Below are 27,621 nucleotides of genomic sequence, written 5' to 3'. Positions count from 1 at the left end.
CACGCTTTTTTTTTAAACCTCTATTCAGTTGTAAGCTAAAAGCATAAATGGCGGGTTTTCTCTGCGCCTCCAAAGCGGAGCAGGTGAATCTTCCTGGGATTTATTCGTGGTGCCTGCATAATGACCAATTATTTATTGAAAAAAAAAAGCCATTGGTTTCCATGGTGATGAGGAATCCGATTTGCTCTTGATGGTCCCCAGGCCAGCTGCAGCCCCCGCTCCCCCCGTCTTTCTGCTCGGCATTGCCTTTTAGCCCCCCGCCCCCCACCCCCCTGGCCGTGGTGAGCACCCCTGGTCTGGTGGTGGAGAGGCCCTGCCAGCACCGAGCTGTACACGGCTGGGCGTGGCCGCTGCACCCCGCGCTTCTGGAAGTGTCTGGAATCTTTGCCTGCTGTTCAGGACAGCCCCCCTCCACCCTCCCTGGTGGGCATTGCCGAGGGTCCTTCAGCAGCTTTGGATTCGAAAATGATGTCCCCCCCTCCCCCCGAAGAGAAGTCCAGAAGTCCTGTGTCCAGGCTCCATGGCCGCGGAGGCTGGAAAGGAGGCGTGCGGCCCTCAGCCGCTCAGCCGCTCTGTGTGCTCCTCCTCTCAGTGCTCCTCCTCTCAGTGCTCCTCCTCTCAGTGCTCCTCCTCTCAGTGCTGCTCCTCTCAGTGCTCTTCCTCTCAGTGCTCCTCCTCTCAGTGCTCCTCCTCTCAGTGCTCCTCCTCTCAGTGCTCCTCCTCTCAGTGCTCTTCCTCTCAGTGCTCCTCCTCTCAGTGCTCCTCCTCTCAGTGCTCCTCCTCTCAGTGCTCCTCCTCTCAGTGCTCTTCCTCTCAGTGCTCCTCCTCTCAGTGCTCTTCCTCTCAGTGCTCCTCCTCTCAGTGCTCCTCCTCTCAGTGCTCTTCCTCAGTGCTCTTCCTCTCAGTGCTCCTCCTCTCAGTGCTCCTCCTCTCAGTGCTCCTCCTCTCAGTGCTCTTCCTCTCAGTGCTCCTCCTCTCAGTGCTCTTCCTCTCAGTGCTCTTCCTCTCTGTGTGGCTCTGCCAGTTCCCACAGACTGACCCTCCTCAGCCCCCACAAGCCGCGTGACCTCAGAGACCGGCTGTACTCCTGCACCCCATTACCCCTGGTGTCTTCCTCTTGGGTGTCCCCCCTCCCAGCCCCATTCTGGCAACGTGGCTTCAACTCGGGGCCTGTCCCTGGGCTTTATTTTATTTTTTTGGTGGCGCCACCGCTCTACTCCAGCTCAGCTTTTTGGAGGTTAATTGGACCTAAGAGTCTCATGGACCTGCCTGCTCAGGCTGGCTTTGAACCCCAGTCCTCAGATCTCAGCCTCCTGAGTAGCTAGGATGACAGGTGTGAGCCGTTGGCATCCAGCCTGGCCTCCTCTTGATGGGGCCACTGTCGTGGGGTCTGCCTCGGGCGGGGGGGGGGGCCCTGGCTCACCCCCACACTGCGGCTGCTGGCCCAGTGGCCAGTGCCCGCCTCACTCTCTGTCCCCTGTGTCGCAGCTTTGACAAGAAGGGGGAGGTCCACTACCTCATCAAGTGGAAGGACCTGTCCTACGACCAGTGCACCTGGGAGATCGACGACATCGACATCCCCTATTACGACAACCTGAAGCAGGCCTACTGGGGTCACAGGTGGGCCTGGGGTTCAGCCGCTGGGCACGGCCTTGGGTGGGGGTGGGTAGCCCTCCTAGCCTGAGTTTTGCTCGTCTCCCCTCCCCCCACCCCCGGCCACTGAGGCTGAGACTCAAACTTGACATCTGGTGATGTGTCTCATTGGCTGGTGCTCTACCTTGTGCGCCACGCCTCCACCCCCCAGTTTTGCTCACTCGAGTCTGACGTTCTTCCCCAGGGAGCTGATGCTGGGAGAGGACGCCAGGCTGCCTAAGCAGCTGCTCAAGAAGGGCAAGAAGTGGAAGGACGGGAAACAGGAGAAGCCCCCGCCGGACACGCCCATCGTGGACGTGAGTGCGGGCAGGGCGCCCGGCCCGGCCGGTGCTCCTGGACTGTGTGCTCCAGGGCACACCGAGGCTGGCGGGCGGTGGGGAGGGGGCGCCCCGGTGACACACCGTTCTCACCCACCAGGACGCCCCGGGTGACACCCTGGGGCGTCTGCTAGTACCTGGCCCTGAATTGACACCAAGGAGCCAAGGGTTAAAAAGCTGCGGGCCCTGAGGGGGCGCCGGGGGCTCACGCCTGTCGTCCCAGCTGCTCAGGAGGCTGAGATCTGAGGACCACGGTTCAAAGCCAGCCCGGGCAGGAGAGTAAGACTTCTCTCCCATCAGTCACCAAAAAGCTGGAAGTGGAGCTGTGGCTCAAGTAGTAGAGCGCTAGCCCTGAGTGAAAAAGCTCGAGGACAGTACTCAAGCCCCGCCGACCCCCACAAGCTGGGGGCCCTGTTTCAAGTGAAGCTTTTCCCAGGGGCCTGAGGCGGGGCCACGAAGCACGTGCTCACTGGCAGGGCGGGCGGTCCTGTGGGGCCAGTCCATCTGGGAGATGGCCCGCGGTTGCACGAGCGACGGGCACACGGTGGCCTTCTGGGTACGTGGAGGCCACACTGCGGGCAGGCATCGGGAATACGCTGGACACAGCCAGTCCCTTGTTAATCCAGCAATACTGACTGACTGTTCCCACGAGGGGCTTCCCCGACCTGGAGGAGCTGGACCCACGCGGTCCCCACACCCTGGCCTCGAGGCAGAGAATTCAGCCTTCGTTGGTCACAGGAGAAGCAGAAGGGCCTTGGGCAGGGCGGGGAGGGTGGGTAATTGCAGGAGTGCCTATGCCAGGCTGTAGCTCCGGAGGGCTTCCTGGAGGAGGAGACATCTCGTCTAGACACGAGGAGGAGTTAGGAAGGCGGAAGGGAGTGGGAAGGGTGTTGTAGGCCAAAGGACTCGGTGGGCGTGGGTGTGCAGAGGCCGGTGGCCCAGGATTCAGCGTGCGTCCGGCTCTCCCGCAGCCCACGGTGAAGTTCGACAAGCAGCCGTGGTACATGGACTCCACCGGCGGCACGCTGCACCCCTACCAGCTGGAGGGCCTCAACTGGCTGCGCTTCTCCTGGGCCCAGGGCACCGACACCATCCTGGCCGACGAGATGGGTCTGGGCAAGACCGTGCAGACCATCGTGTTCCTGTACTCCTTGTACAAGGAGGTGGGCCGGCGGCGCCCAGGCAGAGCGCGGGGAGGGGGTACGGGGCCCCCCCGCCCCGCCCGGCCGGGCTCACTGCCTCAGGCTCTCCGTGCAGGGCCACTCCAAGGGGCCCTACCTGGTCAGCGCGCCCCTGTCCACCATCATCAACTGGGAGCGAGAGTTTGAGATGTGGGCGCCTGAGTTCTACGTGGTCACCTACACGGGGGACAAGGAGAGCCGCTCGGTGATCCGCGAGAACGAGTTCTCCTTTGAGGACAACGCCATTCGCAGCGGGAAGAAGGTGTTCCGGATGAAGGTGAGCGGTCTGGTCCCTGGCGGGCGGGCGGGCGGGCGGGGCAGCGTCTGCTCTGTCCCGAGACCACGGGCTCCAGCAGTGCCCGGGAATGCCCGCAGACAGGCCCACTGGGCTTCACGCTGCCGGGAATGCCCACAGACGGGCCTGCTGGGCTTCACGCTGCCGGGAATGCCCGCAGACGGGCCCGGCTGGGCAGACTGCACCTGCACAGGGACAGCGCGCGGGCCCTTCACTAGTCCTAGCGCTCGCGTGGGCTCCTGTGCGGGGCTGGAGGACTGCCAGGGCTCCGGAACCTATCACCTAGGCCTGGCCTGTGGTCCTGGAGAAGCGCTGGCTGCCAAGAGATGCCCGAGATGATCTGCTGGGGCCAGACGTGGTGGCACGTGCCCGTGACCCCAGCTCCATGGGGGGGGGGGGGTGGACTGAGAAACAAGGTCTCAGTCTGAGGCTATCCCCAGACAAAAAGTGGAAAAATACCCAAAGCAAAGCTGGGTGCCAGTGGCTCACACCCGTAATCCAAGGTACTCAAGAGGCTGAGATCTGAGGATCGAGGTTCAAAGCCAGCCCGGGCAGAAAAGTCCGTGAGACTCCTATCTCCAGCTAACAACTCAAAAACTGGCAGTGGCGCTGTGGCTCAAAGTAGTAGAGAGTCAGCCTTGAGCAAAAGAGCTCAGGGACAGGGCTCAGGCCCTCCGTGACAAAAAAAAAAATAAACAACCCCCCCCTCGAAAAAAAACAACACAAACCTAAAGCAAAAAAGGACTTTGAGTCCCTGAGTTCAAAGCCCAGTATTGCCAAAAAAGAAAAAGTGTGTGGTCTACTGGAGCAGAGGAATTTCCTGTCAGGAAGTGGCTCTGTAGACAAACAACGTCCAGGTCAGTTAGTTAATCACAGAAAGACCTTCGCCTTAGCTCGTGCCAGGGTCCTGCTGTGACCAGCTGTGTGTGTGTGTGTGTGTGTGTGTGTGCCCGTGTGTGTGTGTGTGTGTGTGTGTGTGTGTGCACGCGCGCTCTGGTCCTGGGGCTTGAGCCATGTGAGCCACTACGCCTGACCACACTTTCTAGTCAATCGTTTGCTGTCTGTGGTCCCCTCTGCCCCTGGTTGCCCCCTCCCAAGTGCTGGTCTCTCCCTCCAGAAAGAAGTGCAGATCAAGTTCCACGTCGTGCTCACCTCCTACGAGCTCATCACCATCGACCAGGCCGTCCTGGGCTCCATTGAGTGGGCCTGCCTGGTGGTGGACGAGGCCCACCGACTCAAGAATAACCAGTCGAAAGTAGGTGCCGCTGGCCACGGGGCCCGGGGGCCACGGGGCTCAGGCCTGCCCTGGGCGGGCCCCCCTGTGCCCCTTCACAGGGTCCCTTTCCTCCCTGAAGTTCTTCAGGGTCTTGAACAGCTACAAGATCGATTACAAGCTGCTGCTCACGGGGACTCCGCTTCAGAACAACCTGGAGGAACTCTTCCACCTCCTCAACTTCCTGACCCCGGAGAGGTTCAAGTGCGTCTCCCCACCGGGCGGGAAGGGGCGGGGCCGGGGGCCTGGTGCCGGTGTGGCTCTGAGCGTGGTTGGGCAGCTGGGAGATGGGAGCGTGAGCGCGTGGCCGTGGGCGGGGGGGGGGCGTGGGCGGGAGGGGCGTGGGCAGGGACACCTGCCAGCTCCCGGGAAATCTCCGCTGCTGCTAGTACCTCGGTTTCCCCTTTTTATCTGCTCCCCCAACCCTCCTCCCTGCGTACTTCTGGCGCAGTCCTTTTCCTTTAGAGACGCTCGTGATGAAAGGTTGGGGGTGAAGACGTACCCCTTTCCCTTGCCCCCACGTGTTGCTCAAAGTTGGGTGGGGCGTTCGGAGTCCAGAGTCGACTTTGGAGTGGGGATGTTGGCTCGAGGGCAGCTTGGGTCTGGGCTGCAGGTGGACGCCCAGGCACCGCAGCTTCCTCGTCTGGAATGTGGGCCGGGGGCATGGCGACCTCGTGCAAGGCCGGCTGGAGGGTGGACGGGCCGTACAGGGCAGATGCAGGCGGGCCAGTGTTGACTCGGCTGCCCTCCCCCCAGCCCGATCCTGGCCCCCTCCGCAGAGGGCCGCGGCCCCCTCGGCTCCGCTGCCGCCGGCGCTCATCCCCGCTCTCTTGCAGCAACCTGGAGGGCTTCCTGGAGGAGTTTGCGGACATCTCCAAGGAAGACCAGATCAAGAAGCTGCACGACCTGCTGGGGCCCCACATGCTGCGGCGGCTCAAGGCGGACGTGTTCAAGAACATGCCGGCCAAGACGGAGCTGATCGTCCGCGTGGAGCTGAGCCAGATGCAGAAGTGAGTGGAGGGCCCAGCGCCGCGCAGACCAGCCGGCTCCTCTCCCTCCCTCCTGGCCACTTCCGGGGGGCATCTCGGGACCCCCTTTCCCTTCAGGAGCAGGGCTGCCTGCCTCTGGCCCCGTGGCTTTGCCTCTGGCTCCCAGGCTCTCTGTACGCGGTGCCGGGGGCGGGGGGGGGGGCAGAGCCCCCCTGGGAGGTGGCCACCTCCTCCAAGGGGCGGCCACCCGGGTACAGCCCACTGCCCCGTCGTGTCCCACGCTGCAGAAAGTACTACAAGTTCATCCTCACGCGGAACTTCGAGGCGCTGAACTCCAAGGGGGGCGGGAACCAGGTGTCGCTGCTCAACATCATGATGGACCTCAAGAAGTGCTGCAACCACCCCTATCTGTTCCCGGTGGCTGCGGTGGTAGGTCCCCCGCGCTGCTGCCCGCAGGGTGGGATCCTCGCGGCCCGGGTGGCAGGCTCCCCGTGGCTGCGGTGGCGCCTTCTCCGTGGTGCATTTCCTGTGGCCATTACGGCAGGTGCTGGGTGGTCTCGGTGTCCTCTGTGGTGGGCTCTCTGTCGGGTGGCTCTCGTGGACACATGGCGTGTTCCCCGTGGCCTCTGTGGTGGTGCCTCCCTCGTGTCCACTGCCAGCGCTTTCACGTGGCCGCTGGGGGAGGCGCCACGACCAGCCAGGTGCTTGGGCCCTCATGCCAGAGCCCGAGCCCGTGTCGGCGCCAGCCCCGGGCCCCCATCCTGCCCGGCGGGCAGACAGGCGCGGGCCCCCTCGGCCCTTGCCCCTCCGTGCAGCCTCTTGGGGGGGCATCCGAAAAGGGGGCCCGCTGAGGTCCCGCTCCTGCTGTGTCCGCAGGAGGCTCCCGTGCTGCCCAACGGCTCCTACGACGGCAGCTCGCTGGTCAAGTCGTCGGGGAAGCTCATGCTCCTGCAGAAGATGCTCAAGAAGCTGCGGGACGAGGGCCACCGGGTGCTCATCTTCTCCCAGGTGAGCTGCCGGCCGGCGCCCAGCCCTCAGCCGCACCCTGCCCGGGGGCCTGTGCCCATCCGCCCGCCAGGCCGTCCCCTGGGCCCTACGTGACTCGTTCAAGTTCAAGGTCAACGAGAGAGAGGGGGGGAGAGAGGGGGAGAGAGGGAGAGAGAGACGCACACACACACACAGAGACAGAGACAGAGACAGGGAGAGACAGAGAGAGGGAGAGAGGGAGAGACAGACATAAGAGACAGACAGAGAAATAGAGACAGATGGAGACGGAGACGGGGGAGAGGGAGAAGGAAGAGAGGAGGAGGAGGAGGAGGGTGAAGGTGAAGGTGAGACTGTCCTCAGACTTGCTAGGCGGCAGAGTCAATGGTGAGAATCTCCGGCCCTGTGGGAGAGTGGCGCTGATAGTTTTCTGTCCAGCTACAGCACCTCAGTGTGGGAAGGAGACAGGGCGCGGCGCTCGGGAGGGACCGCCTTGCTTTTCTCCCTGGGAAGCCACCTCAGGGAAGACGTCGCAGAGGGGATGTCTGAGTCCCGGGCAGTTAGGGGCGGGCCTTCCAGAAGTGTCAGGCTCACGTGCAAGGCTGCTGGAGGTGGTGTGGCTTCTTTCTACGTGGCGAGATGGGGTGTGTGTGTGTGCGTGCGTGTGTGTGTGCGTGTGTGTGCGTGTGCGTGCTGCATCCTTCCTCAGTCTGTGGGGCTCCCACACATCTCCCCACTAAGTGAGCTGGTCTCCCCACCCCCCCCACGGTGGGGCCCTGGCCCGGGCCTGTGGGGCTTCTGATGCCAAACCAGCTCTTCAGCTCTTTCTCCCCTTCAGATGACCAAGATGTTGGATCTTCTGGAGGACTTCCTGGAGTACGAGGGCTACAAGTACGAGCGCATCGACGGTGGCATCACGGGTGGCCTGCGGCAGGAGGCCATCGACAGATTCAATGGTACCTCGGCCAAGTAGCCAAGTCCCACCAGCGCTCCACAAACAGTGCCAGGACGCACACTGAGGGAGGGTCACCACAGTGGGCCCTTAGGGGTTTTGCTTTTTTTTTTTTTTGGCCAGTCCTGGGCCTTGGACTCAGGGCCTGAGCACTGTCCCTGGCTTCTTCCCGCTCAAGGCTAGCACTCTGCCACTTGAGCCACAGCGCCGCTTCTGGCCGTTTTCTGTATATGTGGTGCTGGGGAATTGAACCTAGGGCCTCGTGTATCCGAGGCAGGCACTCTTGCCACTAGGCTATATCCCCAGCCCGGGGTTTTGCTTTTTTATTGTGCCAGTCCTGGGGCTTGAACTCGGGGCCTCCTGGGTACTCCCCAAGCTTTTCTGCTCAAGGTTGCTACTCTACCACTTGAGCCACATCTGGCTTTTTGGTGCTTAATTGGAGACGAGTCTCAATAGCCTTTTCTGCCTGGGCTGGCTTTGAGCCATGATTCTCAGACCTCAGTCTCCTGAGTAGCTAGGATGACAGGCGTGAGTGACTTAGTTTGCGGGACACAGGCATTCATCCTCGGGGCCCTTCAGGTGTGCTGGGGTTCTGGCAGGGTCAGGAGGGGCGGCCTGCTCTGAGCAGTTAGGAACGGGTGAGGAGAAAGGCAGATGTGGGCGTGTGGGGGGGGGAGGGTCACCAGGCCACTGTATTTGCTGGCTTTCTGGGGCTGGAGGTAATGATGCGAGCCTTTAATCCCAGCTCCTCGGGAGGGGGAGGTGGGAAGATCACGATCTGATGCTGGCCTGTGCCAATGTGCAAGGCTCTTAGAGAAACAAACAGAGGACGGAGGGCAGGGCTCAAGCGGTAGAAGGCGAGCTGAGGCCTAGCCAGCCGAGGCCCCGAGTGAGTGTGAAGGCCAGTATCACAAAAAGGAGGAGAAAGAAGAAGGAAGGGTGAGGAGGAGAGATGCCAGCGGGGACACTGGCTTGCTTCGGGCTCTGGCTCTGGCTCTCTCCATTTCCTTGGGGGCGGAGGGGGGGAACGGGGAGCCCGACCCCAGCCCCGGTGGTGCCCAGGCCTCCCTCGCTGCAGGCGTGGCCGCCATCTTCAAGGGGGTCGAAGGGCCTCGTCCCGCTGCTCTGCCAGCGGCCAGTCGCCACGGTCCCTGCCCCTCCTGCCCTGCCATCTACCCTCCACCTGCCCCCTGCCCAGGTGTGCCTGCCTAACCCGCCCCCACCCGCTGGTCTCTTTCTCAGCCCCCGGAGCCCAGCAGTTCTGCTTCCTGCTTTCAACCCGGGCAGGCGGCCTGGGCATCAACCTGGCCACGGCGGACACGGTCATCATCTATGACTCGGACTGGAACCCCCACAACGACATCCAGGTCTGTGCCCCCCGCCCCTGCTCCGCCAGTGGCACCCTGTTCTGCACCCCCTTCGTGGTCACACCCTTCCCTTCTGTGGGCGGTGAGCGAGGTGGGGGGGGTGAGCGGGGGGGGGGGCAGCGAGCAGGACAGGGGGGGCCGAGCAGGGGGGGCAGCGAGCGGGGCTTGGCCCCGTCCCTCCAGCCCCCCATGGCACAGGGGAGGAAAGGGGCCTGGAGAGGGCAGGACCCCCCCAGTGCTGAGGCTCAGACCCGTCCTTCGGGAAAGTTCCCAGACCTCCCTCCCTTCCTAGGGGGCCTCCGTGAGTGGGGGCTGACAGAGGGGCAGTCTGTCTCCCCGTGACCACATCGGGCCTCTCGGCCCCTTGTCTGCACCCCTGCATGCCTGCAGTCATGGTTTTGTTTTTGGTGTCCATCCTGGGGCTCCCTGAGCTTTTGTCCTCAAGGCTAGGGCTCTACCACTTTGAGCCACAGCTCCACTTTGGGCTTTTGGGTGGTTCATTGGAGATAAGAGTCTCAGAGGATTTCCTGCCTGGGCTGGCTTCGAACTACAGTTCTCAGATTTCAGCCTCCTGAGTAGCTGGGATTACAGGCGTGAGCCACGGGCGCCTGGCTTGATAGCCGTTTTTAGTTTCCTCTGCCCAGGTACATTTCTACTCAGCCTGCCCACCCAGCCTGTCCGCAAGGCCCCCAGACAGGCTGGGGGCGGGCGCAGGTGCAGCCGTGTCAGCACTGGCACGTGTCACCATGCTCAGTTAGGCTGCCCCTGGCGTGGTTCCAGACTCGGGCGCCAGTCCTGCGGCGCCCGGCCCCGGCCCCTCCGTCAAGGCTCGGGTGCTAAGCGGTGCTCTCTCCCAGGCCTTCAGCCGCGCCCACCGCATCGGGCAGAACAAGAAGGTGATGATCTACCGCTTCGTGACGCGGGCCTCGGTGGAGGAGCGCATCACGCAGGTGGCCAAGCGCAAGATGATGCTCACGCACCTGGTGGTGCGGCCGGGCCTGGGCTCCAAGTCGGGCTCCATGACCAAGCAGGAGCTGGACGACATCCTCAAGTTCGGCACGGAGGAGCTCTTCAAGGACGACGTGGAGGGTGGGCCTCCCTTGCTCGGGAGTTGGTGGGCACCGGAGGCGGGCCCTGCTTGGGACTGCCCCTCCCTGCCCCCAGGCCACAGCTCTGCTGGGGGGAGCCAGGTGACACTCGTCCCCTGCTGCCAACCCTGCAGCTCCTCTGTGCCCCTCCACCCTCCAGGCATGATGTCCCAGGGCCAGAGGCCCATCACGCCCATCCCTGATGTCCAGTCCTCCAAGGGGGGAGCTCTGGCGGCCAGTGCCAAGAAGAAGCACGGGAGCACCCCGCCAGGTAGGGTCCCACCTGGGCCCGGGCCTGGCCGGCGGCTGCCCCTGGGGACCTCTCTGCGCTCCTCATCTCTCCTGTGGCATCCTGGGGCAGCTGCGGCTGGGGGATCTGGTCACAGAGAAGGGACCGGGAGGGCGCTGTGGGCATCTGGGCCAGAGGTTGGACCTGGGTGCCCTTGGTGTGACCTTGGTGTGCCCACGCTACACCGTGCTGCCCTCAGGTGACAACAAGGACGTGGAGGACAGCAGCGTGATCCACTATGACGACGCGGCCATCTCCAAGCTGCTGGACCGCAACCAGGACGCCACGGAGGACACGGAGCTGCAGAACATGAACGAGTACCTGAGCTCCTTCAAGGTGGCGCAGTATGTGGTTCGAGAGGAAGATGGCGTGGTAAGAAAGCCCGGGCCCCATGCCCTGCTCCCTGCCACGCCCCCAGCGGCGGCCCCGCCTCCAGCCATGCGCCACGCCCCCAGCGGCGGCCCCGCCTCCAGCCACACACCACGCCCCAGCTGAGGCCCCGCCTCCAGCCATGTGCCACGCCCCCTGAGGCGGCTCCGCCTCCAGCCCTGTGCCAGGCCCCCTGCGGCGGCTCCGCCTCCAGCCCTGTGCCAGGCCGCCTGGCCTGGCCAAACTGCTCCCTACTCTGAACGCTCCAGAGGCTGCTCTCCACAACACCTGAGGGGTCCCCCCCCCCCCCCCCCGCACCTAGGGCCATGGCGGCCTCCCCACCTCCCCTGCCGCCCCCCACCTGCTGGCACACCTTGGAAGCTGGATAACTTCCATCCTGAAACCAGGAGTCCCTGAGGGGAGGGCGGGACTTTGCCCCCCCTTCCCCCCCTCCCCCGCACCCCAGAGCCCACACGAGGCCAGGAGAGCTTGCGGGTGAATGAATGGATGGACGTGAGCGTGGATGGCTGAGGCCCAGGCAGGGAGGGGAAGACCAGCTGGGGTGGGGGCATCGGAGGAGGCTTCCCTGCTGCTCCCCGAGCTGTCCAGGGCCCGAGGAAGGGCGGGGTGGTGCCCGCTAGCCGCAGCCCTGCGCCCGCAGGAGGAGGTGGAGCGGGAGGTCATCAAGCAGGAGGAGAACGTGGACCCCGACTACTGGGAGAAGCTGCTGCGGCACCACTACGAGCAGCAGCAGGAGGACCTGGCGCGCAACCTGGGCAAGGGCAAGCGCATCCGCAAGCAGGTCAACTACAACGACGCCTCGCAGGAGGACCAGGGTGCGTGGGGCCGGGCGTCGCGGCTGCGGGCGGGGCTGGCGCGGGCGGAGGACCAGGGGCCGGGACCTCACCAGCCCCAGGCGCGCTGCTTTCTCACTCTAAGATGGGGGTGGGGTGGAGAAGTTGGGGTGGGTTGTGAGCTCACAGGCGGCGCCCGGCAGCCGCTGTCGTGCCGTGAGGACGGGGCGGATGGGCGGTGTGGGCGCTCTGCCGGCCCTGGGCGTGCCAGGCTGGGGGGCCGCACCCATAGCCCACCCCGCGCCCCTACAGAGTGGCAGGACGAGCTTTCGGATAACCAGTCTGAATATTCCATTGGCTCCGAGGACGAGGACGAGGACTTTGAGGAGCGGCCGGAAGGGCAGAGTGAGTATCGGTGCCGGAGGCGGGCCCAGGCTGCCCTGGGGTGTGCTGGGGGCTCCCCTCCCCTCCCCCTGCCCCTCCCCTGAGGCGGGGGGGGGGGGTTCTGGTGCTGGGCGGGCCCAGGCTGCCCTGGGGTGTGCTGGGGGCTCCCCTCCCCCTCCCCTGAGGTGGGGGGGGTTCTGGTGCTGGGTGGGCCCAGGCTGCCCTGGGGTGTGCTGGGGACTCTCCTCCCCCTCCCCTGAGGTGGGGGGGGTTCTGGTGCTGGGCGGGCCCTGGCTGCCCTGGGGTGTGCTGGGGGCTCCCCTCCCCCTCCCCTGAGAGTTTGCTGTGGCCATTCTCCAGGCGGGCGGCGACAATCCCGGAGACAGCTGAAGAGCGACCGGGACAAGCCCCTGCCACCCCTGCTGGCTCGCGTAGGCGGCAACATTGAGGTGACCCCCTGCCCCTTCCCCAGCCCCCTTTCCTGCCACCTCTGGGGTAGGGGTGAGGGGCTGGAGCTGGCTTTGGGTCAGGTGCCGGGACACACAAAGCCTTGCACCCCTGCTCAGGTGCTGGGCTTCAATGCCCGCCAGCGGAAAGCCTTTCTGAACGCCATCATGCGCTGGGGCATGCCCCCCCAGGACGCCTTCAACTCCCAGTGGCTGGTGCGGGACCTGCGCGGGAAGAGTGAGAAGGAGTTTAGGTAGGGGTCCCGGGGGTCCCGGGTGCAGCCTTCCCCCTTCCCCGGTGGGAGGGGCTCCCCCACGGACAGCCCCTGGAGCGTTGGCAGAGCTCTGCTTTGGGGTGCTGGGTAGGGCAGCTGGGAGGAGGCACCGCCGTCCCGGGCCAGGCTGTCCCCTACCGGGGACCCCATCTTTGGAGCCCGGCCAGAGGCACGCCGTGGTGGACGGTGGTCAGCGGCTCCCCGGGGGTCCTGCCGGCCTCCCACTCTCTGCGCCCCGGTCTCCCCCACCCCAGAGCCTACGTGTCGCTCTTCATGCGGCACCTGTGTGAGCCGGGAGCGGACGGCGCGGAGACCTTCGCGGACGGCGTCCCCCGGGAGGGCCTCTCCCGGCAGCACGTGCTCACCCGCATCGGGGTCATGTCACTCGTTAGGAAGAAGGTGGGTGAGGCAGCCTGGGGGGGCCTCCGTGCGCCCCCAGGGCCAACTTGAGGGCCCGTGTCCGGCTGCCCGGGGCCTCGGCCGTGCCCGGGACTGGCCTGGAAACTGTGGGGGACGGGAAAAGCGGGTCACGGGGGGGGCGGTGGGAGATGTTGGGGAGGTGGCCCCGGCCTTGGCCAACCCCAAGCGAAGGCCACCCTGATTCCCCTGGGCCGGCCTGGCCCTCGGGACTGAGGGTGAGCGTGCGCACTCTGTGCCCCTCCCGCGGCGGCAGGTTCAGGAGTTTGAGCACGTCAACGGGAAGTACAGCACCCCAGACCTGCTCCCCGAGGGCCCCGAGAACAAGAAGCTGCCGGGGGAGGTCATCTCCGACCCCAACACGCCCGTGCCCGCCAGCCCCGCCCACCTCCCGCCAGCCCCGCTGGGCCTGCCAGGTCGGGGGTCGGGCCACTGGGGCTGGGGGGGCTGGGGGGCACCCGAGGCGCAAAGCCAGAGTAGCCAGAGTCCCGGGGCCCGCTCCCAGCACTGGCCACCGAGACAGGCTCCCCCAGGGGCTGCGGCGGAGGCCTCCTGGGGGCTGCTGTCTAATGACAGCCCGGGGCAGGGTGGTGGCTGCTCCCCAGGGAAGCTCCCAGCCCCGCTTCCCCCAGCTAGGCAGCCCCCCCCCCGCCTTCTGCCCCCCTGCTTCATGGAAGTGTCCACACGCGTACCCAGGAATCCTGCTCGGCTCTCCTGGAGGTGCCCAGCCCCCCAAGGAGCTTCCTGAAAGCCCGGCCCTCCGTCTCTTTGTGGGGTACCCCGTTGCGTGCCTGCGGCCCCCTGTCTCACGTCTTTCCCTTCATCATCTTTCAGACAAAATGGAAGCCCAGATGGGCTATCTGGATGAGAAGGAGCAAGGGCTGCAGAAGCCAGAGAAGCCCCTGGACGCCCAGGTACGGAGGCTGCTGGAGGCTTGGCCCGCGTGGGGGGCGAGCTGGGGGTCCGGTGGGGTGTCTTCACAGACCTTGGCCCGGTCAGGCAGAAGCCAGGCCCTCCGGGTCTGGGGAAGAGGTGGCCTCGCCCGGCTGCTGAGCCTCGCACCTGCCCTGCGCTCGCCTAGGCCCCGCCCACAGCGCTGGACAGAGCCGAGGTGGAGGACAAGCAGGAGAGCGCGGACAGGGACAGCCAGGACCGAGGCCGAGAGGAGCGGCCGGAGGAGCTGGAGAAGGCCCAGCCCTCCCCGGAGCAGCTGCTGAGAGGTGCGTTCCCCGGCCCCCGCCGGGCAGCGGGGGGGGGGGGCCGCCTGCCATTCCGTCTCTCCCTGGCTCAGGGCTGGGCGGGGGCCGGGCCCCCCCTGAGCAGGGGCTCCCGCTGCCCTGATTCTGGGTCCTGGGCTAGGCTTTAATGAGCGATTCGAACTCAGCTGCCTTCTGGTTTGAGGGCAGGAAGCCTCCCGATTCTGTTGAAATCTGCTTTCTGGCTTGATTTGGCCAAATTTTCTAAAAGCACGCCATGCTGGGTGTAAGGTTTGAAACACAAGCTTTATCTAGATTGCGAGATAAGACTTGTTAATTATGTTACTAAGGTGGTGGTGGTGTTTTTTTTTATCCTTACTAGTATTTAGTTTGATCACTTTAAAAAATTTATTGTCGGGCTGGGGATATGGCCTAGTGGCAAGAGTGCCTGCCTCGGATACACGAGGCCCTAGGTTCGATTCCCCAGCACCACATATACAGAAAACCGCCAGAAGTGGTGCTGTGGCTCAAGCGGCAGAGTGTTAGCCTTGAGCGAGAAGAAGCCAGGGACAGTGCTCAGGCCCTGAGTCCAAGGCCCAGGACTGGAAAAAAAAAATTTATTGTCAAACTGACGTACAGAGAGGTTACAGTTTCATACGTTAGGCATTGGATACATTGTACTGTTTGTTACCTCCTCCCTCCTTCCCCCCTCCCCCTCCCCCTAGTGTGATCACTTTTTAAGAGACTTTGTGCTAACCTCTTGCATTGTGCTTGTAGGTTAATGTCTTTCTCCTTGTAAAGCCAGACATTGTTCAATATCACTTGAGACTGCATGGCTAGCTGCTCATGTATTCAGGTGTTTATTATTTTTCTGGTGAAGGGAACCTGTAATTATTCTGCAATGATTAGCATTCTTCTTGATACATTTAGTTTAGTTTAATTTTTCTTTTTTTGCCAGTCCTGGGGCTTGGACTCAGGGTCTGAGCACTGTCCCTGGCTTCTTTTTGCTCAAGGCTAGCACTCTGCCACTTGAGCCACAGCGCCACTTCTGGCCGTTTTCTGTGTATGTGGTGGTGAGGAATCCAACACAGGGCTTCATGTATATGAGGCAAGCACTCTTGCCACCAGGCCATATTCCCAGCTACATTTAGTTTTAATGTTTATTTTGGCTGATTTCTATGGCTCTTCTGTCCGTCTCTTTGTCTGTCTCTATGTGGTACACCTTTCTCTAGTTCTTCCTTCCCTTCTCCCTTCTTCTCTCCCTCTCTTACTCTCTCCCTTCCTTATTTATTTAGAGACAGAGCTTCAGCTTGTAACTCAGGCTTCACCTCATAATCTCCCTCTTCAGCCTTCTAAGTGCTGGGAATGTAGGCGTACATCCCTGTGTACTTCCTCAGGCTTAAAAGATACATAATATGATGTATCACATATAAATTTGCAGTATATTTCACAAAGCATGCAGTTCAGTTCATTCACAGAGCTGTGCAGCTGTCACCGTTGTCTACTTCTAGGACTTTTTTTTTGGGTGTGCCAGTCCTAAGGCTTGAATCCAGGGCCTGGGCACCGTCTCTGAGCTTTTGTGCCAAGGCTAGTGCTCTAGCACTTTGAGCTACAGCTCCATTTCTGGCTGCATAATGTTCTTTGTGTGTGTGTGTGGGGGGTGGGTATTGGGGCTTGAACTCAGGGCGTGGGCATGGTCCCCGAGCTCTTCAGCTCAAGGCTTGAGCTGCCACCGGCACCAGCTTGATGGACTTTTTATAGGTACATATGTGCTCTATCTGCTCTAGGCTTGGCAAAGGTTTTCTTTTATACTTTCATATCTGTGTAATTTGCGTTTTAGGTATCTCTTGTAAACAATGGAACGGGTTTTAAATCTAATCATGGAGTCTCTGTCTTTTAGCTAAGAAGTTTAATCTCTTTACATTTATTATATGTTATGCGGGAATTTGATCAGCGAGATAACAGAGAAGCCATACTCTAAGAAGCCGAATTGGGAGTCTATTAAAATGCCGTCATTGGCAAGCAGATTCAGAGCCCAAAACCTTGACTGCAGCTAGCACAAAGCTTATATGAAGGCCCAAATGTTTGTGTACATCTCTCTTTTTATACGCTTGCCTCTTTTTTCTCCTTTTCTACCATCTCTTGGAGTTGGCCAAATAGTCGTTATAACCCCTTCCTCCCAGCTCATTTGGAAAGTTTGTGGTTAGTTCTGTAGTCTTCAGTTTTTACTTTGCATTTCTCCCGCATAGTGGCTCAACGCTAGCCGGAGACCTTTCTGCTTAGGCTGCCTTGGAAAGCCACGCTCCTCAGATCTCAGTCTCCCGAGCGGCTGGGATTGTAGGTGTGAGCCATGGGGGCCTGGATTGTTTAGGCGTCTGCAGCTCTTCGTGAGGCTGCTCAGTCCTCCCGGGTCTCTGCTCCCTCTCTTGGTCATCCTTGCTGCATTCGGGGTCCTCTCCGCTCGGGAGGCTGAGCTCCAGCCCTCGTTCTCGGTCTTGCTCGGCGTTTCTGCGTGTGTCAGAGGCGCTCCGGGGTGAACCTGGGGGCCCTGCCGCTGGATTCTCACTGCCTGGTGTCAGTGGGGGAGGCCTGGAGGAGAGGGGGAGCACGCTGGGATGCCCCGCGTGTCTGAGTGGCCGTGCTGGATGGATGGACGGATGGAAGGATGGGATGGGCCCCTGCTGGCCTCCCTGGGCCTCCACCCACGAGCCTCCCATGTCTTACAGACGATGTGCCTCCTGAGAAGGAGAAAGTTCTGGACAAGCTGGAGCTGAGCCTGAGTCACAGCAGAGGGGATGGCGGCGATTTCAGGCCAGGTGGGGGTCGCCCCTGCTCTGCCCTGTGCCCTCGTGGGTGGGTCTGGCCTCTGGCCAGCCTCCCGGGCACGGTGCCAGGCCTTGGCTGGGGCTGGGACAGGGGCCTGGGCTCCTTAGCCCCATGCAGCACCATGCTCTCCCCCTGCTGGGCTCAGCCTCCCGCTCTGCCGCCCCCCTCCCCCCGCCAGCCACCTAGACAGGGAGAGGAGCGCGTCATAGAGACTGCTCGGGAACATTTGGGCTCAGCCCGTGGGTCCCCAGCGCTTGGAGGGGAGGGGCCCCCCGGGGCAGTGCCTTCTGGATGCAGACTGGTCTGTCTCCTCCCAGATGACCCCAAGGCTGAGGAGAAGGAGCCCTCTGAAACACAGCAAAACGGCGACAGAGAGGAAGAGGAGGAGGGGAAGAAGGAAGATAAGAGTGGGAGGTTCAAATTCATGTTCAACATTGCAGACGGAGGCTTCACAGGTGCGGGGGCAGGCAGCGGGGCGTCACAGACTTCCGGGGGTGGGTCGGGCGGTCTGGGCCCAGGGCTGGTGTGTGCTAGCGTGTGAGCGGTTGGTAAGAGCACTGCCCGCGTTTCTTCGGATCCCTGGGCGGTGCCCCGCTGTGGTGGGCAGGGTGGAGGCTAGGGCCGCTCCCAGGTCTGCGTCCGCATAGCCTGGCAGGGCACCGCTGCCTCAACTTACCTCGGCCGTCTTCCCAGAGCTGCACACGCTGTGGCAGAACGAGGAGCGGGCTGCCGTGTCCTCCGGAAAAATCTACGACATCTGGCACCGGCGCCATGACTACTGGCTGCTGGCGGGCATCGTGACGTATCCTTGGTGACCAGGCCAGGCTGTCCCTGGCCTGCCACACGGTGGGCCTCGGGTCCCGGGAGAGTCGCCCTGCCCCTCCCAGCTCCCACTGGTGCTCGGGGTCACTCCACGCCGCCTCGTGGCCACCAGGCCCTCTCTGAGCGCCTGTGTCCTGAGTTCCCTCTTCTTACGTAGTCATGGGCTTGGGGCGCCCTTGGTCCAGGGCTGCCCACCCCTTCCCAGTGCCCTCTGAATCCGGCCCCACTGGTGGGTCTGGGCTAGGTCCTGAGTGTGGCCATCCGTTGTGGAGTGGAGGAGGGGACCCCGGAAGTCCCCAGGGCCGGGGTGGGGTCGCTGGCACCTGGCGCTGCGGGCTGAGGTCTCGGAGCTGAGGTGGCTTCCCTGGGGGCACACAGCCAGCTGGCCAGGCACAGGACGGGCCGCTCGCTGCCCGTCACACCGCCGGGCCACACCACCGGGCCACACCGCCTCCGGGCCAGATTTGCCCTTAACTGTGCCCCCCAGGCATGGCTATGCCCGCTGGCAGGACATCCAGAATGACCCGAGGTACATGATCCTCAATGAGCCCTTCAAGTCCGAGGTCCACAAGGGAAACTACCTGGAGATGAAGAACAAGTTCCTCGCCCGCAGGTTCAAGGTCAGTCCTTGGCCAAGGTGGAGGCTAGAAAGGACTGGGGGCTCCGTGAGGGGCCGTGTTCATGAAAGCCCAGAGCAAGCTCCTTCCTGTGTACCTAGACCTGAGGATCCATCTATCCATCCATCCATCCACCCATCCATCCGTCCATCTGTCCATCCATCCCCCACCCACCCATCCATTCATTCATCCATCCATCCATCCATCCATCCATGCACCCGTCCATCTGTCTGTCCGTCCATCCATTCATCCATCCACCCACCCATCCATTCATCTATTCATCCATCCATGCACCTGTCCATCCATCTGTCCATCCATCCATCCATCCATTCACCCACCCATCCATTCATCTATTCATCCATCCATGCACCCATTCATGCACCTGTCCATACATCTCTCTGTCCATCCATCTATCCATGCATCCGTCCATCCATCCATCCGTCTGTCCGTCCATCCATCCATCTGTCCATCCATCCATGCATCCATCCATGCATCCATCCATGCATCCATCGATCTATCCACCCACCCACCCACCCATCCATCCATCCGTCCATCCACCCTTCCATCCACGCATCTGTCCATTCATCCATCCATCAATCCATCCATCCATCCATCTATCCACCCATCCATCCATCCATCCACCCACCCACCCACCCATCCATCCATCCACCCACCCACCCACCCACCCATCCATCCATCCATTCACCCACCCATCCATCCATTCACCCACCCATCCATTCATCTATTCATCCATCCATGCACCCATTCATGCACCTGTCCATACATCTCTCTGTCCATCCATCTATCCATGCATCCGTCCATCCATCCATCCATCTGTCCGTCCATCCATCCATCTGTCATCCATCCATGCATCCATCCATGCATCCATCCATCCATCCACCCACCCACCCACCCATCCGTCCATCCACCCTTCCATCCACGCATCTGTCCATTCATCCATCCATCAATCCATCCATCCATCCATCTATCCACCCATCCATCCATCCATCCACCCACCCACCCACCCATCCATCCATCCACCCATCCATCCATCCATCCATCCACCCACCCACCCATCCATCCATCCACCCATCCATCCATCCATCCATCCACCCACCCACCCACCCATCCATCCATCCACCCACCCACCACCCATCCACCCATCCACCCACCCACCCACCCACCCATCCATCCATCACCCATCCATCCATCCATCCATCCACCCACCCACCCACCCATCCATTCATTCATCCACCATCCATCCATCCATTCATGCACCCATCCATCCGTCTGTCCGTCCATCCATTCATCCACTCACCCACCCACCCATCCATCCATCCACCCACTCATCCATCCATCCATCCACCCACCCACCCACCCATCCATTCATTTATTCATCCACCCATCCATCCATCCATTCATGCACCCATCCATCCGTCTGTCCGTCCATCCATTCATCCATCCACCACCCATCCATTCATCTATTCATCCATCCATCCATGCATCCGTCCATCCATCCATCCATCTGTCTATCCATCCATCCGTCCGTCCATCATCCATGCATCCATGCATCCATCCATCCATCTATCCACCCTTCCATCCATCCACCCACCCACCCACCCATCCATCCACCCTTCCATCCATGCATCTGTCCATTCATCCATCTATCCACCCACCCATCCATCCATGCATCGATCCATCCTTCCATCCACCCTTCCATCCATTCATGCATTTGTCCATGCATCCATCCATTCATGCATTTGTCCATGCATCCATCCATCCTTCATCCATCCATGGATTCATTCACTCATTCAACTGACAAAGTGATGGGGCCCTTGTTTGGACCAGGCCCACTGGAGGGACACAGGGAACAGCTTGGTGCAGTTCTCAAGGGCAGTCAGCTTAGGCCAACATGGATAGCAGTGGGAAGGTGCCCTTCGTGGAAGGTGCTGGAGGATCGGGGAGGGGGGGGGCCCGTGGCCCTCCAGGAGGAGGAGGGGCCAGGCCAATGCCCAGTCATCCCTCAGCTGCTGGAGCAGGCGCTGGTCATCGAGGAGCAGCTCCGGAGGGCCGCGTACCTCAACATGACCCAGGACCCCAACCACCCGGCCATGGCCCTCAATGCCCGCCTGGCTGAGGTGGAGTGCCTTGCTGAGAGTCACCAGCACCTGTCCAAGGAGTCCCTCGCTGGGAACAAGCCTGCCAATGCCGTCCTGCACAAGGGTGAGCGAGCCCCACGCCCCGCGCCCCGCGCCCCGGGAAAGGCTCCCAGCCTTCTTCCTGCCCAGGAGGCTTCCAGGCCTCCCTGGTGAGGGAACTGGAGCCCAGGGTGCAGAGCCTCCTGGGCTGGAACACCGTCATACAGCAATCACCTCACCTGCCGGGGGGCTGAGGCGCCTTCTTTCGTTGAAGGCCTGGAGGGCAGGCCCTGGGCTTCGTAAAGGCTGTATTTACGATGCTCATAAAAATGCTCTAGTGACTCATCTTAACTCATCTTAGTGGCCCCACTAAGGGTGAGCAGATTGGAACTCTGGGGGTGAAGTAGTTGGCCTGTGATCAACTGGGACTCAGACCTTTGACCCTTGCCGCCGCTCTCTCTGTAGTCCTTGTGGAGCCCCCAGGCTGGCTGGGCGGCCCCAAGGCCTGGGAGTCACCGGACCATGCCGGTGTCCCCCCTGTGAGCCCCGGTACCTGACCGGGGGTGGGCCCCCGGGAGCCCCCTAGGAGGGAACACGCTGCTTGGACCTGTGGGTGACCACGGCTCGGCTCTCCGGCTTTGGGGCCTGGTGAGGAGCGCCCCCTGGTGCCGGCTGCCGGGACGAGCCACAGCGCCCCCTTGTAAAGCGCGCCGGGCGAGCCCCGCCGCAGGGCCTCGGTGCCTCACCCTCGGCTCCCCCGGCAGTCTTGAACCAGCTGGAGGAGCTGCTGAGCGACATGAAGGCGGACGTGACGCGGCTGCCGTCCATGCTGTCCCGGATCCCCCCGGTGGCTGCTCGCCTGCAGATGTCGGAGCGGAGCATCCTCAGCCGCCTGACCAACCGCGCCGGTGACCCCACCCTTCAGCAGGTCAGGGTCCCGGCTGGGCCCCCCGGTGCCGGCGGGCGTCCCCGGCCGGGGGCTGGGCGGGGGTGGAGACAGCACTGTGCCTGTAAAGCTGATCCTTGCCTCCAGGGCGCTTTCGGCTCCTCCCAGATGTACAACAACAGCTTTGGGCCCAACTTCCGGGGCCCTGGACCGGGAGGGATTGTCAACTACAACCAGATGCCCCTGGGTCCCTATGTGACCGGTAGGTTCCCCGGCGCTCCGGGCAGCATGCACTGCGGGGCCCTGCCGGCCCGCCTGCCCGCCGCCCCGGACCTGCGCAAGCCCGCGCTCTCCTTTCTCTCCTCGGCAGATATCTAGCCATCCTCGAGGCTTCTCCCCGTCGCTGCGCTCGCTTCCGGGCAAGGTGAGGCCCCCGTGGGCGGCTCCCCACGCCTGCGACCCCCGCCTGTCTACACTGAAACCCGGCTCCCCAAACCCTGGCGTCTCTGGAGACCACGCTGGGCCTGGGGCCTTCTGCCCCAGTGTGTGGGGATGCACGCGTGTGTGTCCTTAGCCTCGGGCAGAGTCACCGGCTTCCTCCCAAGCCAGATCTGCCCCGGTTGGGGGGACAAGCTGAGGAGGGGGTGCCGGGCAGGCGCGTCCTTGTTAGCTGCTGCTGCCCCTGGAGGCTGGGGATTGTCCCACCCTGGGGTGCTCCCGGGCCTGGCCCTGTGGCTGGAGGCTGGGGATTGTCCCACCCTGGGGTGCTCCCGGGCCTGGCCCTGTGGCTGGAGGCTGGGGATTGTCCCACCCTGGGGTGCCCCCGGGCCTGGCCCTGTGGCTAGAGGCCGTCGTGGGCCTGGGCCCTCTCTGGTCACGTGGCCCAGGCTGTGTGACACGCGCGTCTGTTCCCCCAGCCGCACTTGCCCAGCCGCCCGCTGGAGCGGCCTTGCGGGAGAGAAGCTACTGCCTTTTTAGGAGCCGGCGCCACCCTGGGACGGAAGAGGAAACGACCGAGGGATGCCAGCCCGGGGCGGAGGGATGCCGCCCTGCGGCGGAGGGACGCCAGCCCGGGGCAGAGGGACACCACCCCCGGGCAGAGGGACGCCAGCCCAGGGCAGGGGGACGCCACCCCCGGGCAGGGGGACGCCACCCCCGGGCAGGGGGACACCGCCCCAGGGAGGTCGCCCAGGGGTGGTAGCTCACCCTAGCCCACGCCCTCGCCCAGTGGCCCCTCGCCACCTTCCCCAGACGACTTCTTAGAAGAGATTTCATTTATTTGTACATCTTTTGCACTTTCCTATCGAAGACTTGAACGCATTTGTCTTGATAAAGATGGGATGACGATGGGGAGATTCGACCCGCAGCCCTGGCTCTGTCACGCACGGGGCTCCAGGCTCGGGGAGGAGCTTCCCGAAGCCTGGGATTCCTGGAGGCGGGGACGGACGCAGCTTTGGGTCCCCGGGAGCCCTCCGTGGGCCCACCCTGTTCACACTGAGAAGCCCGGCCGCCCTGCCCGGGGCTCGGCCTGCGCGGGTCCCCCTCCCCGCCGGGCGGGTGGGGTCTGGGAGTAGCTGCCCACCCGATGGCCCAGACGCTGGCTAAGCCTTGGGTCGGGGCAGCCGGGTTTCCCGCAGGAACACCCCGAAGTCGGAGGCCCGTCTTTCCACCTGGCCATTTTTGGGAGCCGCCTCACCCCTGCGCCCCGCTAGCCCTCGGAACGGCCCGAGTTTGGGTGGAGGGTGGGGGGCCAGGCCCTGACCCCGCTGCTAGCGTCATGTCAGCCTGGAGAAGGCCGCCAGCCCCGAGCTGCCAGCTGCCCAGGGTCTGGAGACCCGCGGGGCGAGCGGCTGGCTGGGCCTGCAGGCAGGGCACCGGGCGGCCCGGGAGGGGCTGGAGGAGCGGAGCGGAGCGTCTGGGCGGCCGAGTGGGAGGAGATCTCCCTAGTTTGTTTCCTGGACACTCAGGCAGTTACCTGGCCCTGGCTAAACCCCAAGTGTGCACATCCGTACCGTGACTCTTTCTCTGAACCCCTGGAGGGCTGGACCCCAAGGCCCCTCCCATCGGTCCTCCCACATGCCCGTCGCCCACATCTCCAAGGCCGCGCTGCAGGTGGAGAGGCGTCAGGGCCGAGCACGCCTGTTTGCAGGAAGTGCGTCACGGCGCTGACCCCGCCTCCTGGAGCACCGCGCTCCCCGGGGCGGTGGAGCCGGGACCAGGCCGGGCGTCCCGTGGCTAGCCCGCCTTCCCGTCCCCAGTCCCCAGGGTGGGGCCCGGAGGACCAGCCTCGCCAGGCCGGGCTCCGCCCCGAGGCCCTGGTGCCTCGTGGGAGCCTGGCTCGCCCCCGCCCTGCCTCTTCCCGGGCCTCAGGCCTCTGTCTCCCACTTCTCTCCAGGCTGGGGGCCTCGCGCACAGCCTGCCTCGTCCCAGGGAGGGGGTACCCGAGAGGCTCTGGAGGGAGGGCTGCTGCCATTGGGGGAGGGGAGCTCTGCTGGGTCGGGGGGGGGAGAGGTCCTGTCTCCGGTCGGCGCCGGGGTGGGGGCGGGGCGGCACCCGCGTCTGGTGTCTTCGGGCTGGCTGTGCTGGTGGGGGCGGCCAGCTGGGTCCCACGAGGCTGCGTTAGTGCACCGGGTGTGACAGGCTTCTGTGGAGCCACCTTGGGCTGGGGGTCGCGGGTGGCTCTCAGGTGACAGCCACTGGGGTTGGGGTGGCCACGTCTGGAGGAGCTGGGGCGACCCTCTGCCCCACCCCTGCATGAGGCCCGTCTCCCCGAGACCCTCGTGAGGCGACGCCACCCTCCAAGGCCACGGGCATCCTGGGTGCTGGGAGTCCCGTCCCAGAGGCCTCGGGGTGCTCTGCCACCCAGGTGGGTCCAGGTCCCCAGGGGCGCCGGGGCCCTCAGAGGCCTGTGCGCGGGGCGGGGCAGGCTCAGGAGCCCCGGGGCGCTGGAGGGGGCAAGTTGGGTAGCTTAGAGCCTGGTGTATGTGCCCGGGTGTGGAGGGCAGGGCCGGGGTGTGCGTGGGGTGCTGAGGGGGGCCCCCTCCCCCCTCCCCACCTCACTGGCCTGGCGGTGGCCAGGGCAGCCTGTTGTCCACCCCGCTGGCCTGTGCAGACCACGGCCGGGGGACCGCGCTGCCCCCTTGGGTTCCCAGAAGTTTACAGGTGGTGGTGCGTCAGCCCAAAGTCATTGACGTCATTGTGTTTATGGACTCCCCCCCCCCCTTAATTTTCAGATTTTTTTTTAAACAAAAGTATTTTTTTAGGTGCGATAACCCAGAAAGGGCCTGTTGGGTGTTTGTGCGTCCTGACTCAGAGCGGATCTCCTCCAGCGGGAGGGGAGGGGGCGCCCTGCCTGCCCGGTCTCAGCTGGGCTCTGGAGCAGGCGCTCTGGCCAGGCCCAGCCAAGGGGGCCAGGCTTCCTGCCCTGGCATGGCCCCGGCTGGGGGGGGCAGGGGCTCTGCGCCAGGGCCCCCGGGCGGGCAGGGCCACGCTTGGGACCTGGGCTCCTCTGCAGTCATCTCCTGTCCCCAGTGTGGTCCCGGGAGCTGATGGGGACCGGCTGACACGGCCACCTTTCCTTCGTACTCTGTGTGTTTCGGTTTCTGTGTTTTAATAAACCCTGTGGGAAGGGATCGAGTCGGTGTGGTTCTTGGAATCCCAGCGGATGGAAACCTGGCCGCAGGCTGGCTCAGGGAAGGGGGTGCGGGGAGATGGGGTACCCCCCACAGCCCAGGCAATGCTGCTGCCTGAAGCTCAGGGCTCACCAGGAAGGAGGGACACACCAGCCCCGCCCCCTGCCCTGGTGAAAAGAGAGGACCCTGGGCCCCCCCCTCCAAGCCCACCACCAGGCCCCGAGGCCCAGCAACCCCCCTCCAAGCCCACCCCCGAGGCCCAGCATCCCCCCCCCAAGCCCACCACTGGGCTCCGAGGCCCAGCACCCCCCCTCCAAGCCCACCCCCAAGGCCCAGCACCCCTCTCCAAGCCCACCACTGGGCCCCGAGGCCCAGCACCCCCCCTCCAAGCCCACCACTGGGCCCCGAGGCCCAGCATCCCCCCCTCCAAGCCCACCACCGGGCCCCGAGGCCCAGCAACCCCCCCCAAGCCCACCACTGGGCCCCGAGGCCCAGCATCCCCCCCCTCCAAGCCCGCCACCGGGCCCTGAGGCCCAGCATCCCCCCCTCCAAGCCCACCCCCGAAGCCCAGCACCCCCCCCTCCAAGCCCATCACCGGGCCCCGAGGCCCAACATCCCCCCCCAAGCCCACCCCCGAGGCCCAGCACCCCTCCTCCAAGCCCGCCACCGGGCCCGAGGCCCAACATCCCCCCCTCCAAGCCCACCCCCGAGACCCAGCACCCCCCCCCCCCAAGCCCACCACCGGGCCCTTGGCGGTGTCGACAGAGGAGGTGGGGGGTACCCAGTGGTCCCCGGAGGCACAGCACCCCCCCTCCACCCTTGTGGCCCTCGCTTCGGCCCCGCCCTGGCCACCGGACTGGGACTCGGAGGCCCGGTGTTCAGGTGTGAGCAGCTGCCCTGCGTGCAGGGCACGGGAGGGGACAGAGGCGCGAGGCGGGCGGGTGGCAGGGTTTTATTGTCATTCCATAAATACGCGGCTGGGCCTCGGTCTGAGTCTCAGGAAGTCGGGTGGACGCGGTCTCTGCCGGGCGGTGCCGTGCGCGGAGGGCGCTCGTTAGAAAAGGGCGAGGAAGCGCGTGTGGACAGGGCCGCGCCCGAGCTGCCCTGGGCCCGGGTCTGACCGGCTCCCCGTGTGCGTGGCGCGAGGGCGCCTGGGGCCTGGGCCGGGGGAGGAGGGAGGGTGGCCAGGGCTGGCGGGGGCTGGGGCTCATGGAAGTCAGTCGGGCCTGGGGTGCAGGGAGCCTGCGGCTGGCCCAGGCCCGGGGCTGCGCCCCTCAGGGCGGGGCGGCTCCCTCTCTCTAGGCTGTCCGCACTTGCTCTTCCTCCACCGGCGCCCCCCCCCCCCCCGCAGCTCCTCCCTCATGGGGGACCCGCCCCCGCACGCAGAGTCCCCCTCCCGGAAGTGCCTCAGTGCCGGCCGAGTCTGGGGTGCCGCACGTGGCACCCGCGTCGCCGGTCTGGGGCCCCGGCCTCCCGCCTGTGGACACCCCAGGGCGTGGGTACTTGCGCCCTCTGCCCACCTTCCCACCGCGGGCCCGGCTGGGGCTCCCTGCCTGCCGGGGGGGGGCGAGGTCTTGCTCTTGGGTACGGCTGGCCCTGCAGGGCCCCGCGCGGAGGGGCTGCCCGCGGCCCAGGGCCGCTGCCGGGGTGAGGGGGGCCGCGCCCCGCCCCACGCCCACGGGGCCCCGGCAGCGGGAAGACGGCGGGGCGAGGACGACGCTGCGGGCCGGGCCGGCGGTCTCCCTGCCTGGCACCCAGGCCCCGCCCGGCTGCGAAGACAGCGGTGCACGTGGAGAGCGGCGGGGGGGGGGGGGGGTGGGAGGGGGAGGCGGGTGTGGAGAGCGGCGGGGGGGGGGGGTGGGAGGGGGAGGCGGGTGTGGAGAGCGGCGGGGGGGGGGGGGCGCGGAGAGCGAGGGAGGGGAGGTCGTGAAGAGCAGGGCTGGGCGGGCGGAGCTGCTCAGGCTCAGCCTCTGAAGGGCGGAGCGGCAAATGCTGCACGCACCCCAGGCGTGTGCGGTGGGGCCCCGCCCTGCCTGCCCTGGGCGCCAGGCTGGCGTGGGGGGCGGGATCTGCAGATGGGCAGGGGCTGGGCATTGCTAGGACCTCTGGGCCTCCCACCCCCAATCTGCAGCCGCCTGGTGGACGGAGCCTTTAGCCTCCACTGCTGTCAGCCAGCGCGGGCCGGTCTTCTCCCCCCTCCCACGGGAACAGCAGCCCTAGCTGCCCTCAGGGGAAGGGGCCTGGGGGCGTTTCCTACCACGGAGGGCTGTGCCTAGGGGAACTCCTCCCTAGCCCTTGGGAGGAGTTAGGCCCCCCCTCAGCACGGGGCTGGGATAGAGGGGCTCCACCCGACTAGAACCCAGCCTCCTACAAGTGGGCCCAGCCGGCTGCTGTCTGTGGACTGTGAGGTGACAGCATGGTGTCTGGACAG

At 64.4% G+C, this 27,621-nt stretch overlaps 1 protein-coding gene across 1 annotated transcript in view; it reads left to right on the top strand.

Moving 5' to 3' along the window:
* The window catches only part of Chd5 (chromodomain helicase DNA binding protein 5), a 49,765-nt gene extending 26,774 nt beyond the window's left edge, over positions 1–22,991 (top strand). Inside the window, exons 12-42 of the mRNA XM_048349811.1 lie at positions 1,489–1,620; positions 1,838–1,949; positions 2,942–3,133; positions 3,228–3,428; positions 4,564–4,701; positions 4,802–4,923; positions 5,556–5,729; positions 5,996–6,137; positions 6,585–6,716; positions 7,531–7,648; positions 8,887–9,011; positions 9,869–10,100; positions 10,260–10,370; positions 10,588–10,760; positions 11,419–11,593; positions 11,864–11,956; positions 12,296–12,384; positions 12,502–12,635; positions 12,911–13,055; positions 13,330–13,489; positions 13,908–13,987; positions 14,155–14,293; positions 16,996–17,085; positions 17,413–17,550; positions 17,789–17,897; positions 18,405–18,537; positions 20,562–20,757; positions 21,437–21,600; positions 21,706–21,820; positions 21,929–21,982; positions 22,476–22,991. Coding sequence (XP_048205768.1) covers positions 1,489–1,620; positions 1,838–1,949; positions 2,942–3,133; positions 3,228–3,428; positions 4,564–4,701; positions 4,802–4,923; positions 5,556–5,729; positions 5,996–6,137; positions 6,585–6,716; positions 7,531–7,648; positions 8,887–9,011; positions 9,869–10,100; positions 10,260–10,370; positions 10,588–10,760; positions 11,419–11,593; positions 11,864–11,956; positions 12,296–12,384; positions 12,502–12,635; positions 12,911–13,055; positions 13,330–13,489; positions 13,908–13,987; positions 14,155–14,293; positions 16,996–17,085; positions 17,413–17,550; positions 17,789–17,897; positions 18,405–18,537; positions 20,562–20,757; positions 21,437–21,600; positions 21,706–21,820; positions 21,929–21,936 — 4,072 coding nt within the window. The 3' untranslated portion in view covers positions 21,937–21,982; positions 22,476–22,991. The remainder of the gene's footprint in view (positions 1–1,488; positions 1,621–1,837; positions 1,950–2,941; positions 3,134–3,227; positions 3,429–4,563; positions 4,702–4,801; positions 4,924–5,555; positions 5,730–5,995; positions 6,138–6,584; positions 6,717–7,530; positions 7,649–8,886; positions 9,012–9,868; positions 10,101–10,259; positions 10,371–10,587; positions 10,761–11,418; positions 11,594–11,863; positions 11,957–12,295; positions 12,385–12,501; positions 12,636–12,910; positions 13,056–13,329; positions 13,490–13,907; positions 13,988–14,154; positions 14,294–16,995; positions 17,086–17,412; positions 17,551–17,788; positions 17,898–18,404; positions 18,538–20,561; positions 20,758–21,436; positions 21,601–21,705; positions 21,821–21,928; positions 21,983–22,475) is intronic.
* Positions 22,992–27,621: the final 4,630 nt, after the last annotated feature.

This window comes from Perognathus longimembris, chromosome 7 (assembly GCF_023159225.1).
Source record: "Perognathus longimembris pacificus isolate PPM17 chromosome 7, ASM2315922v1, whole genome shotgun sequence".
In the NCBI taxonomy this organism is placed as follows: domain Eukaryota; kingdom Metazoa; phylum Chordata; class Mammalia; order Rodentia; family Heteromyidae; genus Perognathus; species Perognathus longimembris.
This window is presented reverse-complemented; position numbering and strand designations above follow the sequence as displayed.